Source organism: Strigops habroptila, chromosome 11, assembly GCF_004027225.2.
Source record: "Strigops habroptila isolate Jane chromosome 11, bStrHab1.2.pri, whole genome shotgun sequence".
Lineage (NCBI taxonomy): Eukaryota > Metazoa > Chordata > Aves > Psittaciformes > Psittacidae > Strigops > Strigops habroptila.
In genome coordinates, this window is record NC_046360.1 from 31,084,661 (window position 1) to 31,103,735 (window position 19,075).

At 38.7% G+C, this 19,075-nt stretch overlaps 1 protein-coding gene across 1 annotated transcript in view; it reads left to right on the forward strand.

Moving 5' to 3' along the window:
• Window positions 1-322: 322 nt before the first annotated feature.
• The window catches only part of MDFIC2 (MyoD family inhibitor domain containing 2), a 45,744-nt gene continuing 26,991 nt past the window's right edge, over window positions 323-19,075 (forward strand). The window contains exon 1 of the mRNA XM_030501846.1: window positions 323-410. Coding sequence (XP_030357706.1) covers window positions 323-410 — 88 coding nt within the window. The remainder of the gene's footprint in view (window positions 411-19,075) is intronic.

Here is a 19,075-nt window from a genome sequence, read left to right on the forward strand (position 1 = left end):
ACTGAATCTATGTGTTACATGTACATCTATTACCAGCATGCTATAAGCATATCACTCTTTCATTTCATAATGTAATTTATAGTTACATTACAAAAGAATCCGTCTGCAAACAGCAACAACGTAATATTGATAAAGCATTTAGGAACAGAACATAAATTTAATGACTCAAATATTACCTTGTACCAATAATCTGCAGAAAAAAATGTGTCTCTGTAAGTAAGGACAATTTATAATAACAGGAAACTAAAGAGAGAATATATTTCTTTGTCATAAACTTTCTTGACAAGAACTTGACATCCCAAAATTCTTTTCTCCCCCATAGATGTCAGAAGCCAAGACAGACAAGGTACAAATCAAACCAGCAGAAAGTTTTGAACATGACAAGCAAAATGTTTCTTGGCTGAAGAAAGGTAAGTTGCATTCCTTGGTTACTAGTTACTGTTTTGCGTTCAGAGATATTTTTCATTTATTAAAAATTCTTACTTGAAGAAAAAGGCATAAGAATACCTTATAAGCTTAAATATGGCCAGGAATTTCTACCGCACAAATTCCATAGCTTGACTTCTATGAAACATGCATGTACATTTGCTTACGGTGCAGAAAGGCCTAAATTACCAAATTTTAAAGTAACTTGAAAGCTCATTTTTCTAATATCCTTGCATTCCCGGGTAAGTTTTATGTGACCTGAACTATAAACCACTAGAAAGTATGCATCATCATCTTAGTTTTGATGAAAAGTTTTTGTTAACTCAAGCTATTACTGAATTGGATTATTTGTTTGGTTTTCTCAAACACAAATAAAGATCAGCCCTGAATCTTTGGATTTGGTAGTGTGTTATCCTAGAATAAAGTAGCATCAGTTCAGTGGTTTATGAAATACAGGCTTTCAGAAGTAGAGAAGTTCTAAAAAAACAGGTACAGATAACCTTTCCAGTTCTAAAGGCTGAAAAATGACAGATATTAAGTAACTCATTTGCAACAAAATACTGATATTTCAAATACTGTATTCTATTTGTTAAACTATTTTAGAAGAAAAAGATAGATGATAGTAAAGGTTTTTTTTATTGCATATCCCTGTACACATAAAAAGGGAAGGTTCTTAGATATATTTCTCTCTGAAAAAAATCATTTGATGCATTAGTACACAGCTTATTACACCTTTATATTTGCTTTTCATAGCAGAGTCACTTTATTGGATTTCGTACACACACACAAAAGAACAACAGGAATTGAATAGAGTCTTAAAGCAGAGACTTCCAAAATGCACATGATGAAAATTAAATATCTGTGGTTAGATGCAAATTATGGTTTTTAATGAGAACAGTTGTATTCTAATCCTAACAAAAGTATTTTGGGAAGATTCAACAAGTGACCTCATATTATGAAAACATTCGGTAGAGGGGTATTGCAGAAGAGGCTCATTTATAGCTACTATTATGTCATCTGTAAAACGTACATCACTATTTTAAGCTCATGTAGTTAATAGTACGTTAGACCTTCTAGTTGCAAGAGAGTTTGCAATAAAGTAGACCTAAATTAATGTCTCTGCCTTGCAGTCTTCATTGTTTATGCAGCACTTCCGTAAAATGAAAATCACACTCGAGCAGACCTGACTGGCCAACATGCAGACTTTGTTTGGCTGGACACCCAAAATCCTCTGCTTGCAAGGTGTCAGCTCACCTCAGTAAAAACTCTGCAAGCAGATGATTTGCAGTTTTAGCATTACAGAGTGTGATAAAACTGAGCGAGATTTGCGTCTGATCCTACCAGATAGCAATGCACTTTAGCTTGTAAACAGAAAACATATAGCTGAATTGAATCTTTATTCCATTGGAAGAGAGTAGGGCAGAAGAGATTTGTGCCTTACAAAAGGGGTATAAAGGTACAGAGGATTTTAAATGGTCCATGTCTCTGAGCAGGATAAGACCAATGACATGGGCCCTCAGAGTCCCATATGGTTATTTATCCTCTGGTCCAGACCTACTCCAGTAGCCAGGTGGCATCTCTCACACCTTTAAGTTCTTGAGGTCTTCTCAATTAGTGATGCTAATCCACAATGTTTTCTTTCTCTCCTTTCTAAGGGGAGACACCATCCAGAGTTTCTAGATCATTAGTAATGTTTTTATCATTTTCATCTTAGAGAAGCTATAATCTCTTTCAGAAAGAGGTAAACATTGCCTGTTGGCATCTCTTCTCTCTAAAGTGCCACAGAGCAGAATTAGGCCTTGAAGGTCTTGTACGGCAGCTGAGTCAATAAATAGCTGAATGTGTCTCATAAGTATATTTTCCTTGAGATAAGAATATTGACATTATTTTATCTTATATTGAAGTTTGCTTTTAAAAAAATTTGTTATTGTTTCTTTGCTTGAAGCACTTCTGTGGTACCCAGTGGGTTTTTAGAATATGGTGAACCAAATTGTCTGGAACAGAAGCTTAACTTCTATGTTTAAATATTTTAAAAATACCTCATGTATAGATTTCAGGCATTCCAATAAACAACGAATTGTGGAGAACAGACTTGTACTGTTTCCATCAGGCACAGTAAGAAGACTATATGTTCTTTTAGCATCCAGTGTTAAAGAAAAGTTATTTTTATTCATGGTTTTATATTGATTATTTGTTCCTTCTAAAAGAAACAATGATGAACCACATAGTATCAGAAATAAACAAAAAAATATAGACTAGGCTGTGGCTTTAGTATCTTTCCTAGACTTCGTTTTTTTAACTAATGCTGTGCTAAGTAACAGGTCATGGACTGGTAGTGCAATGGGTCAAAATAAATTTATCAAAATAAAGTACCTATTACTTTTTTGTTGGCTTTCAATGGTAGAAGCTGTTTAATCATGGCAGAGAGAAGGGATTTTAATCTGTCTGCCAGTTATTTATCTTTTGGAAGAAGATGTTTTGCTTCTGTCTTGAAGCCTCTAAAACCAGAAATCAAAGCCTCATTCTGAGGGAAGACTTCTCCAACAAAACAAAACAGAAAACAAATCAGCCTTGTCATAAGTATCACAGAAAAACTCTAGGCTGTGTATATAGGATAGTATCTTATTGTATCAGCAGGAAGAGCATAAATGGTCCTACTCATGCCTCTACCTCTCAGTAAGTCATTTGCACCCACTGCTGTGCTCCCACACCCCTCCCATGAGGGCACCAGAAGACTGATGAGTGTTAAAGGAAAAGGGGGAAGAAAAATAATGTTGCATAAGCCAGTACAATCTTGGAGAGAAACATTACATAATCATGGCCCTAAACTGTACATTTTTTTAAATTAACAACAGCATATTTGCTCTCTCCTTTTATTTCTTGCTTATCCTACAAGCTTTTTTTTTTTTTTTTGTGTGACAGGCCTGAGGTCCTCCACAGCACCTAGCAGATTGTAGAACTACAATGAGATAAATGAAATGTAAGCAGGGAAGCAGACTAGTAAATGCATGCTCTAGGTTTGCTAGACTTTAAGTCCTAAAACATCTCTGTACCTCCTAAGGCACTTAGCACTTAAGCCTAGATGTGGACAACATGAGAGGGTCCCTGGGTTGAGACTGTGAATGAGGATGGTGAAATAATCACAGTCCTATCCCAAGATGTGTCAGGGTGAAGGATATATACCAGCAATCTTTTCTCATAGTATAGGATGTTCCTCAGGACTATTATTTCTGAAGATCAGACAACAGAAGAGAAAACCTGTGTTTGGAGGGTGTGCATCAGACCATCACATGCAAATGAACCAGAACTGGTATGAATGAGCACTAAGAAAAGGTAATTCTGTTTGTCTGATCTTAGCACTGACAAGAACCAACTCAAGAAAACCCTGGGACATAGGAGCCAGACAATGACTCCTATTTTGTGTAGGAGTGGAGCCAGTTGTCTCAGCTTGTTTCTTCCCATGGGAAAGAGCTTGTCTTTGGAGATGGAAGGCAGTTTTAGATGGAAATAGAAAGCTCCCCATGCCAATGTTTACAAAACATTTTGCAAAGCGAACCTTGCAGATGATGACGCAGAATCTTCACTTCTGCCCTAAAAAAACTAAAGCAGGAATCCTCAGCACACACACTATTGCCACTTGTATACCTTTTGCTGACATGCACAACATGACTTAAATGACAAAGTGTATAAAATATGAATATGCACGTATAAGTAAAGAACGACCAACGTAGCTTGAAGGTAGTAAAGAAATGTCCTCTGCATGGGCCTGTGTCCCCACTTGTTTCATGCACCCACAAGATGTACAAAAGCAGACCATCACATGCCAAGCAAGAAGCATCTTTTCAGACTCCTAATCAAGCACAATTATTAAGAGGGCCCTGTGAAATCTGGAAGCTACACAAGTCAAACCTTCAGAAATGCAGAACTGTGGGTTGAGTAACACTCACAGAGGCTGACTCAGGGATGCTCCCACCTTACACACCACAGCTACCAGCACAAAGCTGCCTCTTCCACATGGACCAGGGCCTCTTTCCGCCATGGTGGTGATGCAGTGCCAGATTAGCAGCCATCTGGAGGGAAGAGAGGTCAAAGCAGAGCTAAATTCACACCAGCCTCAGCATGTGGCTTTTGGAGTTCCTTACAAACGGATCTCTTGATATCACTTGATGATTACAGCCATATGGATATGTGGGAGCAGGCAGGAGCTTATCTGACTGACATAAAGCTGTAAAAGGTGACGCTGATTTTGCACAGGGATCAGCAGTGGTCTGTTCACTATTTCTGCATCCACTGCAAATGCAAAGGAAAACGTGTCAGGGCCTAATACTGCCCTCCTACGGCTTCATCCAAAACCCGCCACGGCAGCACAGGAACCACAGATCCAAGTTGCGCAGAAATGAAATTTCATTTCAGGATATTTTCACACAAAGCCCTCCTGTTTTATGCTGCCCAGCTGTGTACACAAATGCCCTCCGTATATAACTTCCAGTGAAAAGTTAATGAAATGGCTTCCTTGCTCTCCTGCCAAAAATATAACTGAAATTCTAATCTCAAGACTTTCTCCAAAACAGCCCCTTTCTGCACTAAAATTCTCATAAATCAGAAATATTTTTGTCTAAAATAAGCCTGTTTTCATTGTCTTGAAAATAGTAAAAAGTCTAGCCCCAATTTCTTTAATCCACTGCTCTAGCCAGCAGATTTTTGCTGTAGGGTGAAATTCAGCCCTGTACTGAGGGTCAGTACAAGGTCAGCACTTAAACCATAAAATAGGGCTTAAGTGGTAAATAGAGCCTCTGTTCAAGATTATATTTCACCCCTTAAAAGGGCTGCAGTTCATATGAAAGGGAAGATTTACTTGTATCATAGACCTGGCAGTAGTGACATTATTCACATTACTCAAATAATATCTCATTCCAGAAGTAATCCCATTGGGTGAGATTGTGCCACATTTCTTAGCGGTGCATCCCAGAAATCCAATACAGGAGACTATTCCTAACTGTACTATACCAAAACATCCCACAGCCTGGTTCTTCAGTTAATATTCTCAGGGGTAATGGCAAAACCTTCCTATACTTCAGCACTCAGAAATGCCTTTTCCCCAGCACGCCCCTCTCACTGGTTACCCAGGGGCTTTAAGAGACTTTAACAAGTAGTAATAAAGCAGAAAGGACATAATGCCATGAGACTAGTTTTGCAGAAGGAGAGTTGTCCTGGAGACACTCAGGGAATTTCCCGGTTTTCACAACCTTCCAGGTTTTTTACCTGTTTTGCAGGTGCTGGTGTAAAAGTACAAGGCTTGTACTTCTGCTGAGATTGTTCTCAGGAGAGCCTTCTGATCCACCTTTCAGCCCTGCATTAAGGGCACTAAATGCCATTTTTAGAATTTCTTTCTAAAATCTCAGAAGACAGGGAATGCAGTTTTACATACACATTTGGACACTTGCTTCCTGAATTTTGCTGACTTGGGTCCAGAAGCTTTTTTCACTCTCTTCTTCCAGCCTGAATTAAGCCATTGGATTGAAATGCTTTACAGAAGACTGATAGCAAAGAAATACCTCTCAGTTTCATGTAACAGAAAATGCCAAAATGCTTATAAGATGAATGCTGTAATCCAAGCAGATTGCTTCCAGATAAGAACACCACACACACACACACACACAAAAAAAAAAGCATTTAAAAACTGATGACAAAGATCCCAGGGGACTCAAATTCCTGGAAGATGCCTTGTCAGCTTCAGGACTATGACCAAATGAATTAATCAAGACAACCCTTCCTTTAAGTTGTAAACCAGCAGATTTAAAGACTCTCTTCCAATGGAGAGGGAGTATATGAAATCTGCAATGGTCCCAGCTCACCACTCCTAATTATAGTTTTATAAGCTGAGTTGTCCTTGATCTTTGAACTGGAGGGCCCTTGGAGATGTAAGACTTCGAATACTGCCACAAAAGTGGAATGAAAGTACAGTAAAGACATTGGTACTTCTCTGGGTGATAGGGTTAAGTTTAAAGTTACGCTCCTCTGCTGGATATCGACTGTAAAAATTTAAGTGAAGGTTTATTTAGCTTTGATTGCCTTAAGTAAATTTGTTCCACAAAGGAAGAGGAAAGTCTATTTCATTCAACTGCCAATGCTGGGGAAGACCTGAAGATATTGTTTCATTCACCCCTGGAAGCTTTCCAGACCAATTCTATTCTTTACCGCAGTTGGGCAAAAATTCAGAATTTTGCCCTCCGTTGCGTCAGTAGAGCAAAAGATGGAACAATAATATAGACACTCATTAGTAGTTAATTTTCTCAGCAATATACATATTAGAGTAGAATATACATATCCAGGGGCTTCCATAGCTCTTCCTACTTATGATAGCAAACTGTGGTGCACAGAAAATCTTGGCTTAAGGGTCAGTATCAAAGCAATGATTAATTCCATTAAAGCTTAATTAAGAGAGCTGCATTGGCTTGCAAAAAATTTCGTTTGTCCCATTATGCTTAAGAGAGATACCTGTAATCATTTTAGGGCATCAATGAGGCAGGAGGAATGAAACAACATGCCTCTTTTTAACCACTTCAATTCATAGAGGGAAGGGTCAAATGCCAAATTGGTCTCCTAGATCTAAGGCAATAAAAGCTAGAAAGTTGCCTGTACTGAAAAGAAATAAGTAACCTAGGTGGTAAAGAAAAATCAGTACTAATAAAAGCAATAAGTATTTCAGAAGCTCCATAGTTTTTAGTGTTTGATTGTATAACTGCTCCATATTAAGGTTGTTGTTGGCCTTAGATTCCAATAAATGTATTCCTTTCTCAGAGTGGAAGAGTGGTTTACCTCTCTTCAAGGTGAAAGCGGAGCTCAACGTTGGTTTCTTTAGTGAACTTTACCCTACATTTCTGAAAGCTCAAAAAATCAGTTATTATTTGTATTCCTTCTAATCTGGAGTAGTAATGTAAATGTCCTCAGGGTGATTACCAGTTTCTCCTGGAGGGAGACAGTAAGACCTTTGAATCTAATTTTGTATTAGATGTTTAAAAGCTATGAAAAACAGACATTAAAAACCCATTAATGAGCATTTAGTTCACTTATAAAACTTAATTCCATGATAGAAATCCCATCAAAACCACCACTGTGCAGGCCTGATTTACCCTGAGCTTGAAGGTAGGATAAGTATGGATGTAAGCAGATCAGTGCCATTTTCATGCCACTTTCAGGTGTTTTATAGGCCTGTAAGATTATATATACACTGAAACCTAGAGCCAGACTGACAGTCATAGAGGTGTGAGAAAGTCCTTAATATTGAAGGGGTTCAATTAAATATTTAAACTAAAGATAATTAGATTATGAAAGAAATAGGTCTCCCCTCATCTCTCTGAATATTTGCCATCATTCTCCAAAATACAACTACATCTAAGTACTCGAAACAAAATGCAGTAGATAAGCTAAAGCCTGGGCATGCTGGTTACCTATTGCTGATGAAAGATATTACAAGAAAAGTTGAGAGGCAGACCAAAAGTGGAATTAGTTTAAATATTCATTGTTAGCCGAGCTTCGAAAGAATTATTTTTCCATCTATTTTTTTGAATAAGTATTTAGAACTAAATCCAAATGGAAAGATACTTAGACATTAGGAGTGACTGCTCTAAACGTCCAATAATAAGATACTGGACATAAACACCTTATCAGAACAGCTTAGTGATTAGTAAACAGTTCTTGTGACTTCAGCTCTGAGCTGAGAGCATATGATTGCATGAAAAGACTCCAATTCACACCTTTCCAGAAGGAAACTGTCATCCCCAGATATCAGATACTCTATGTAATAGCATGATTTGGAGATTTCTAAGTGTTTATGGGTCGACTACTTCAAGCTCTTTGCTCCAGGAGAGAGGAAAGGACACTACAGCCCAGCAGGAAGGACACCCGCATGAAGGGCAGGAAATTGGCTCTAGTTCCTGCTAGAGATTCAACTATCTAGTAAAAAGTAGAAACCCCTTGACAGGTGGTCTCAACACACTGCTGAGAGCAGGCAGAGGGGGATTTGAGCCTGGGTTATGCCCTATCCACCAGCTGCTCACACTAGCAAGTATCTTGCTCATAGGTAAGAAAGGGCTAAAGCATCTCCTGCTCTGCCTCAGGAGCAGCAGGTGGAGGTGCCCAATGCAAGTGGAAAAGCTGCAAGCACAGTGGGATGGTCTTTTCTCCCCATTCCTTCCAGTAGTTTTCACTTTAATTCCTCCTGTTTCCTCACCTCTCCCATCAGCTTATTGCTCCCAGTTACCCAATCCTCTGCATGTGCTGTACAGAAAGTTGAGTGTGGGACTCTGGTGCCTGCTGGGCAGAAAGGCATATGCAAAAGTTAGGTGCTAAACCCTCTGTGTCAGATGAGTTTCTTGATAGCTCTTACTACAACTGAGATTCATCTCTTTGAAGAGAATTCGACGAGGCTTCTTTACCATCCAAGTGAGATTTAAGCGTCACAGAGATCTTTGCTATCCCCCTAAACTAAATTAATTTTTATTTTATAGGAGTCACACAGTCTCTTAAGGTCTCTTAATTACATAGGCTCATTCTAATTTCAGTCCTTAATCTGAATAAACACATTAGAAAAACACAGACACAATTAACTTAATCATAAATTCAGATGGATTGTTTATTATCTGTCTACTTAATGTGCTTATGATTGCAGCAGTTAAACATGATAATGTTTTCTTCTCTCACACATAAATGAATATACACAGTACAGAAATATGTGCAGGAAAAAATTCTGCCTGAAAACGTCAGTAGGCTCCAGAGATAGAGAAATAGATGCATTGCTGACTGTTGTGCTCTACAGAAAAACACAAACATTGCCATCATAGTGTTGAGACATCCGAGAACTGATTACTGACAAATTATGTTCTTCTTGTTGAAATATGTTTGTATTCAGTATTGAAAGAACGAAAATGTTATTGCAGCAGAGATGCAGATAGGAACACAATTTGCCTATACCACTGCACCTGCAATTTAAAAGCAGAAGCATATATTTTGGGTAAATAAGATCACTTGAGTTTTTCAAATACAGGTCAAATCAACATCTTCCTACTGAAGCAAACTCATCAGACATCAGATTTACAGAGAAGAGTTTTCAGCTGTGTGATCGTAAAGATAGTTGTCTGTAAAAAGGGGTTAAGCCCTTTTAACACCTAATCGTCTGTTTTGTTACACGACCATGGCAACTAATGTGTCAAAATGCTATCATGTATCCACAAATACCTTGATGCCAAAATTAGAGTTGGATTATGATTTTTCCTATTTCCACAGCGTATTGAAAGTAAATATTATTTCAAGCATGCATTCAGTTAAATTAGTAATTATTTCTCAAACTTTTCTTTTTCATTAGACTAATTTTTTTAATGGCCATATAGTATGGCATAATGAAGTTATATTTGGCTTTGGAATAATCAAGTTTCAGCTAAATTTTAACATACTACACTTTCCCCCCCAAACAGGAATCATTTATCTTTGTTGACTCACTGTTGGTTCTCAGATAAAGAAGCCCCAACCACATGTTCTTATTATGTATCACTAAAGCTAAATTCAGACTGGTATTTCCAATCTCTAGCCTTCCTAGGGTTTCCAAGTTGCGCGTTGACAGTCAGAAAAAGGGTCTTCAAGTTTAACTTAACTCTCTTAACCCACGCTTCATGCTGGCTTTCTGCGTGAGACTCACTCTTACTATATAGACTTTAGAAATAAGTTCAGGAGTCTGAAAAAAAAGAAAGTGTGTCCTCAGGTAATTACAATTTTGTAGGGCTGCTTCATGTAACAAACTTCTGTCAGATGTCAAACTTCTTTCAGCTTTCCACCTTGTAAGCTGCATTGGCTCTGCACACTCGCTGAATCCAAAGTAGTCAATACTAAACCAAATCACCGCTTCTCTCTTGCTGGTTAACAGAAGCTTAATACTCTGGGCAATCCATGCTATTACATGTATATCAATTCTGAATTTGACTCAAACCAAGCTGAAGCTTAATGCTTTTTAGGACTGTCATATAGACATATCACCTATGTTGACTGCTGGCCCTAAGCTTACATCATGGCTGATAAATCAGTCTATATTCATGACAGAAAAGAGTTCACAGGCAAAGGGAAAGAAAGGGGAAGATAAAAGAATGGAAATTCAGAAGTCAATTGGATCCTCTTCAGTTTCACTTTGCTTCTCAATTTCCCTCATATACAAACACTACAAAGCTAAATAAAATTATACGATAAACGTTTCTCCCCTAATAAAAGAAAAAGAAGTTGTATGTTACTGGAATTTTAAATCTCTGAAATAAATGCTTATATTCCAGGCAAAACAATTGAGGAGGTAGTGAGAGGCAAAAGTCAATAAAATCATAGGAAAAGCAATTATGGCACCTGGTAGTCATTCTGATTAGATGAAATTGTTACCAAATGTATTGTCTTCAGATATTTTAAATGCTTACTATTTAAAAAAAATACTCTTGCTATTATGAGACACACAAAAAAAAAAATCTAGCATAAGGTGTTTGATATATATCCATTTCAGTATTCAGTGAGCAGTGATATTTTTTTCTAGTTTATTTAATAGTCTATGAGCTTCAGGTAGGTATTCACTTGATTCACACACTTGGTCCTAACCTTATGATCAGTCCTGTTCCATCAGAGATGGTAATCACTGAGCCAAGATAGTCCAAACTGCAGTGGAAGCTGCCCCGGCTCTCACTTGGAGGAATCACCAACAGTTGTAGAAGGATAGAACAGTCTCCATGCCTTAAATTTTTTTTTCACGAAAAATAAATATAAAACTAAGCAGCAGTTTTTACAGTATGACACAGCAGTATTACTTGCATTAGGCCAATTTACCACTTATGATAGCAGTAATAGCACTAAAAGCCAATAAAAGCGGTCTGTTCGTTCAGAGATTGGCTTTTATGGCTTATTCTAAATATTATCAAGTGAATCAAAGGCTGTCATTATAGTGTCTAAAAAGCCTTCGTACCTTGTAAGCAAACAGTGTGACTTTGACAAATAATCATTAATATGCCTGTGTGAGACCAGGGCTAAAAGAGAAAGAAAAAGGAAACCCCAACATTTCACTTTACAGAAATCATTAAGATCATTTCAGTTAAATTTCACACAAAATAAAACAGTTTTATACATAAAATGTCATAGTTTTCCCAAGTTGTTTTTCTTTTAATCTGTGAACATTTTCATAAAATGAAAACTTGTCAGATAACTGAGCAATGACTGACTAAACTACAATGGTAGATCCTGATCAGCTTTTTGAAAACAAAATGTGCGTGTCTTGGTAGTTCCTTTTGGGCCAGGATCTAACCTAGACTTCCCTTGGTTTCCATCCTGCCTGCCAGAAGCCCTAGCAAGTACAGCACCACTCCCCTACTTTTTCACCAAAGAAGATATTTTCCTATACAGCTAGAAAGGTGTAATTTGTCTTGTCTCATACCTGGCCAGTTACTCTTGCAAGAAGCTCAAGGGAGAAGAGCCAAGGCTCTGGCAGCTCTCAGCTGTACTCTACCCACCTCCTGCCCACTTGGATGTGAACAGGAGTGTCCAGAAAGAGACCTGTGCTCTCTATTGTATGCAGGGCAGACACTGGATACATAGGATTTCCTCTTCCCCACATTCCTTGCTGCCACCCAGCAATACTACAGCAAGTCCTCTTTAAAGCTGCATAGACCAAGTCACTACCATTTGCCATTTCTCATCTTTGAATATCTTGAATGACACTGGCCAGTGTGCAGTCACCAGAGAAGGTTCAGGATGAAGATTTTGGCCTACCATTGGCTAAGACAACTATTACTGGGAACACTGCAGTGATTCACGTCTAACTTCCTGAAGCTGAGTTTGAGGGAGGACAGAGGCAAAGAGACAGGAGAACACACCCTTATTCACATCCTTGTACTGTTACATCCGTGTCCAACATTTCTTCTTCATGCTCTCCTGCTGCATAACCTGGTGAACTTTACAGAAGCGTTACTCAAGGTTACACCTCCCAGAGATAGCTCTCCTGGCTGTATAGAAACACCTTCATCTGTTTTTCATCCCTGGGAGTAGGCATTACCTGGGCTACCTGGTGGCAGGGTAAGATAGACGAGGTAGAAATGCACCAGGAGCTTCAGGATGTCACATGGAATTAGACATCACATGTGGGAAGGGTGGGCACACACCACCGCGTAAGAGGGATACTGGGAAGGTTGGGGGCATGGATTGTACAACTACAGTAGTTCTGACTATGTAGTCAAGGCTTTTCTCAATTAAAGATTTTGGGCGGTTAAAACTTTATCTGGACTGACAGTTAAATCTTTGCTGTGCACACGGTGTGTCCCTTCAGCCTATAGAGAGATTTTTCAGCGTAATGCCAGCAAGAGGATTTGGGAACCCCAATTATTCTCAGCACATTGCAAAGAGCCTGGCCTTAGGTCTGCAGGTCACGGCACTTCTTCAGCCCCCAAGTAAGCCACAGCAACTTCTTAGCCATGCTGGCAGACATTCAGGCTCTCAGCTCAAGGCCAGGGTATGCAACCACGGCAAAAGCCTGAGACAAACTAAGTGCCTTGGGCCAGGCATGGCCACCTGTCAAGTTTCCTGCATTGAGTACAAGGCTTAGGCAGTTGGCTCCAGCATTCATGGTCCCACAGAGAGTGCTGTGTCTCAGGGCGTTTTCTTGCCTATTGCTATTTACAGTTTTGGGGGCCCCACTGGAATGGCAAGCTAGTGTGTTTGCAGTTGACAGTGTTATGTGATACGTTGTGCAGCTGCACAGAGAGCATGGGCTAGCAGAAACATGTGGTGCTGCATTGTCAGGGGAATTATTCCCGCAATGCAGCCCTTTAAGGGCCAAGTGTGTTTTGCAGGTAATTTATGTGAACAGAAAACCAACAGACCTCCCATTCCAAGTGTATAATTTCTTTGGCTATTTTTTTCCACAGATTAAAGAACTTTCCAGAAACACTACATTAATAGTGAGGTAGAAAGATCCTGGGTAGAATGCATGGTAGGAAACCTGCTTGGATCCTCTACATGCTTTCATTTATCAAAAATACAGTGTATACAGTTCCGTAAGTCTACACCCAGTAGAGCTGCTTCCATAAAAAACTCCCACTGAATGATGGGTTTGATTACTCCAACTCAAGGAGTGAAAGAGTAGATAAAAGCTGTTTATTTACTCACAAGAATGAAAAGACTTTGGTCCGCTTGAATCTCCTCTTTCAGGCAGAGTGTATAGCAACTACCAAGCTCCCTCCCAGACCCGGTATACAAACTGAACATCTGCTTTTCTGTGCCCAAGCATAAGATGGTTCAACAGAGGGTCAACACTGAAGATCTAGAGAACATAAGCTGCTCACTGAAATCAACAATGCCAGTGTTTCTCTTCCATTTGCACCAACAGTATTTTGCAGTACTGATTCCACTCTCAAGCTTTCCTATAAATTGGTAAGAAAAGATTTTATCGCACAAAGGTTCGAGCGGTTTGGCCTGTTTGCTTTTCATGTCATGGGTCTGTAGCGCATGTATTCATCACCTACAGTTTTCCTGTATTATTTTTCCCAAGGGTTCAACCCCCCCATACTTTAGCCCCACCTTCATCTCTTTGTCACACACAAGTTCTTCATTATTGCTGAAGAAAATCAGAGCACAGGACTTTATGTGTTGCTGTGCAGCCTGAAACAACCTGTGCAACACTGACAAAAGAGAAACGTTGGATATGATTCTTCTGTCCAAAATTTCAAGAACAAAGTCACTAGAATCACTCATATGCTTGAAGTTAGTCTTGTGCTTAGGCATATTGCTGAATCTGCATCTGATAGAAGAGGAAGATGAAGAATGCCTTGACCTAGATTAGAGGACACATCTTGGATATAGTGTTGCCTGGCTTCTAATTGCTAGTGTAGCCAAGAAATTATATCCTTCCCACCACTTGAGACACCACCTGGAGAAATACATTTTTCCCCTCAAACTTTGCACAAAAGCCCAAAACTTGGCTTTAATATGATACATATTTTCCATTCCCCCCCTCCTTTTAATGAGATGCACTGATATTTTTACCTTCATGTACCGTGTTTTGTTAATGGGAAATGTTTCAAACACTGTGTGGTAATGGACTGTGGGATATGGGATTATATATTTATTAATCTCAAAAGCACTATGTAGACTGTACCAGTAAGTTACAAGCAGACTGGCAGAACAGGGTTTGAATTCTGGCAGGAGATCTCTTCCAAACTTGCTTGTTAGACTGCATTCGGCTATGCTTTAAAACTTTATGCTGAGCTATAGTTGCTTTGCCAAATTGTGCTACAAACAGGCTGCATTGAGCACTCTGCTCTGGGTCAGTCATGTCAAAACTAAGTGACCTAGCAGCCAAGGAGATGTGTTTTGAGCAGCTGACCACTGTGGTTTGTTGCATAATACAGAAAACACTGCTGTATCCGGACATAACAGCAAGAAGCGTTAGGGTGTGCTTCCATAGACAGACAAAAGCTCTCTCCACCCATGGAGATCATATTTATAAACAATGATGTCTAAATCTATCTGTATGTGAGTTTACACAAGTATGCTACAGCTAAATACACCCTCACCTTCTCCCCTGCTGCAATAAGTCAGACTAGATTTTTCAATGTGGTGGCTTTTATAGAAATGAAAGGCATTTTTGCACAACTGAACGACTGTCATTTTAAGATGAAAAAGCCTGCTTTACTCCCTGAGGGAAAGTTGGAGAAAGTTTCATGGATTTGCCCTTTGTAATATTCTGGTCTGTCTGCAGCAAGAGGAGGAAATAAAAACTAATGGAAAGAGACAATTCTTCTTGGATCAAAGCTGAATACTTCCAAGAATGCATTCTCAGACTCTACTCAAATACTTAGAAGAAACAGTTGCCAGATCAAATGATTTGCAACATCCAGCTCAGCTCAGGCACTTCATTTTTCCTTATTGGGTTAAAAAATACCTGACAATTTTTACTTTTCATTTGAGAATCTCAAATCCCTTTCAGCCATTAACCACTAAATTGGAGCCTATTTACTCCATGAAGGTCATTTTTAAGCTTCAGAACAGTTCAGATCCCAACTTTGCAGGTTTGCTTCATCTTCCCCTATGCCATCACCTACTTTGAGGAACCGAGGCAGACTGAGTCAGTAACAAAGCAAACTTCTATACCCAATGCTAAATTAGATATACACATTAGATATACGTTATGCTCAGATATCCAGCTTTCCCACTAGCTGAGACCCTTGACTGCAGTTGCCAGTGCCCAGCACTTAATGAAGATAAGATCTGCAGGTTTCCAAGAAATAAACAGAAGTAATTGTAGCACCCAAAATTAGTAGCTGTAGATGAGATAAAGATCACAAAGAACTGCCATTGATTTTAATGACAGAAAGGTTGAGCCCTTAATAAAAATGCCAGTACTGAATTATTGGAATCTGGCTTTCCCTGATTCTCAGTCTCATTTTCTAGTATTTGTTTTATTACTCCTCCAATTCTCTTACAAAAAAACACAAGTGGCAGCACCTTTTTTTTGGCCTGTGATAACCTAGTTTGTACAATGCCAGTCTGTTCAAAATCTTCCATTTAATTTTATGAGCTCTGGACTGTGGCCCTAGACTTGGCTTTAAAACAACTGAACTTTCCCTCCAGAAAATACAACTTTTTTGAGACAGCAGATGCTTACAGCCTTGTACAGGAGATTTAAGAGGTCCTTTTGGCCGCACTAACCTCCTCCTCCCATTGATGTCCCACTGGAATGCAGGTTGCATGTAAAATTTGAACTGGATCCTGCAAGTATCTCTGAATCCTCAATTCGCTTTAACTGCCAGGAAAGTGATTGTAGTCATCACCAGCCACGTACAACACTTGAGATATGAACATAGAACTGGCCTTGGAATGTATGTAAATTTACCCTGAAGTTATTTAGACAACTTATTTTCAGCTAATTTCTTTATCTACATTGTCCATAATGTACATAATAAAATTCTTCTTTGCCCTGTTGTGAAGATTACCTAAACTATGGCTGGATAAGAAGTCTATTTGTTTTGCCTAAATAGTGACAGCTCTCCCATATCCAATGCCTATTGGAATTATCTTGTGATCTTTCAGCTTCTAATGCATATTAATTTGTATTATACAAACCCATTCAAATAAATAATCGTGCAGACTGAATAAAAAAGCAATTTAAACTTTCTCCCCCCCAACTGGAGACATTTTTTACAAATAGTTCTTTTAAGTAGTCTTAATAGTATCTCTTTAATATTGCCATTAAAATTCACCAGAGTTCAAGAGCAGAGCAAATTTACATCTGTTAAAATAATGGAATTGACACTGATATTACATCATTGCTATTTTAAATAATAATTCTTCATAATTCTAACCTACTTGCTTTAGGTTGCAAAAAAGGGCTTGTTCCTACTTTCATCAAAGTCGGTGGCAAAACTCCCTTTAGCTTTCAGGGAGCAGCACATAGCTTTAAAGACGGGGGGCCTCTCCTGATACGCAGTGGGGTTTGACTGCATTCACTAATGCAGCAAAGAATAAATCCCTCTGAAAGAAAAATTACTGACGGCTGTTCTATGAGCTCCAGTCAGACAGGATAATTGTACTGGACTAGCCTGTTCTCCAAAATTACAAAACTCTATAGACTATTCTGAATACCAAAGTAGTTACAATCCTTCTGCTTACTTTCACGAGAAAGCAACATTTTATATAGGCAGTTTTTACCATTTTAGTGAAATTTTGTGGTTTTTCTTGCTTAATATTTTGGGAGATATTGTTTGAAGAGAAGCATAATGGCAACCCTCACAAATTCACCTTCTCTTGGGAGAATATGAGAAGTTTCACTAAAATTACATAAGTGTTCTTCCATGAACAATTTCAACTGAATCTAAAGGAATTAAAGAGATACACTATACACAGCTGGAAAGCCATCTAGAAAGTGAATCAATGCAGTCATCTACCTGATTACAGAAGAAAACAAAACAAGGATTTTTAAGAAATATAAGAGATAAAGGTTATAACTGGGACTATTTAAAACTGGAGAAAAATAGGGGGTTTACTATCCATTTAACTCTCACAAGAACAAGCTTCTGTATCTGGCTATTCCTAGGCTCTTTCTTCAAGAAAAACAAAACAAAAAACCATATCCATACAGCAGCTTATCTGTAAAATCATCACAATTCAGCTCAAGTTTTCAGGGACAGGAGCATTTCAACTCCATCTACACTGAGCATCTATTTTGACAGATTTCTGGCCATGACAGAAATCACCATTCACTACAGTTAACTTTTGACTAACACGCTACTAAACTACATTGAACATTTACTGGACAATAACCACCAGCTGAGTCTTAACCTTAATTGTACTGCAGTATAGGGCCTGTTAGATGTTATCTGGGAGTCTGAGAACTTTATTAGCACTGTCATGAAAGCTAAAGCAGAATCAATCCCTTGTTCTATCACTGACACTGCCTATTATAAATAAAATGTCTATCAAACCTTAGCAAATTCAGATCATAACTGAAATGGCAATTACTGTGGTGTCTTTAAGAGCAATTTGGTTTAAAAAAAACACATGGGAGAATGAAATGTGACCCTTTACTGTGAAGAAAAGCATAAATAAACAGCACCACCAAGATTGGGTAGGAAACAAATTATTCCACAAAAATCAGGTTTTGAAGAACCTGCAATGCTGACTGCTTTACTTCACTTGGAATTACTTACCCCATTACATGTCCTTCTGCTTTGACAGCAGGACACCTGCCCTCATACTTATTTGGAAAAAGAAAAAACAGTGTAACTTGGATGGTAGAGAAATATCTTCCAAGCAAGGATGATTAGGCAAAGCTCTGCCTCAGGAAGCGTTTCAGGCACTGTCACTTGATGGTGTCTATGAAGAAACGAGAGGAAAAACACCTAAGGGATTAGCCTACAGAGATATTCTTGTCATGCAGGCTGGGACTAGCTGAACTAGGAGGTCCTTTCCAGATGCATCATCTGTAATCCTTTCTGGCACCATCCCTTGGCTTTAAAACATTCCATCTTCCCCCATGCTAGCGGCACTAACACAACATGATATCTAGTGCAAGTGAGCCTTCAGGATAGCCTTGAATCACACAGCAAACTAGTGCTGCGCAATTAACTAAGCTACAAATGTGGCTTTTGTAAGCAATTTACTTTTTTTGTAGCTTTCCAACCACACTAAAAGAAGGAAACAGCATACGCCTAACATGGAGAACTAGTTGCTGGCACATGTCTTCATCACTGGGGGAAGAAGGAATATTCAGATATGTCTGTCTATCCTTATCTAATCAAATATACACATTAGACTATTTTTATACTATAAATATAGTTTAGATTCTTCATTCCAACACTATTCCTTTCTAACATTAAAACCTGCTTATCTGAAGACTTCACGTAGCTGCAGAAATCTTCATGGGAATAAATGCATTCTCATGTCATCTATTTTTGGCTTTCCATATCACGAAAACAGAGGCTGGCCTGGTGTTTCTATATACGAATGTTTCTCAGGTAACAGAACAGCTACTGCAGATTGCCTGGCACCTGCTTGAGGATGGGATGAATGGAAAGTAAAAGTATTTTTATTTCATCGAGAACATCTTGGCCAAGCCCTTTTTGTAGAAGATAAAAACTGA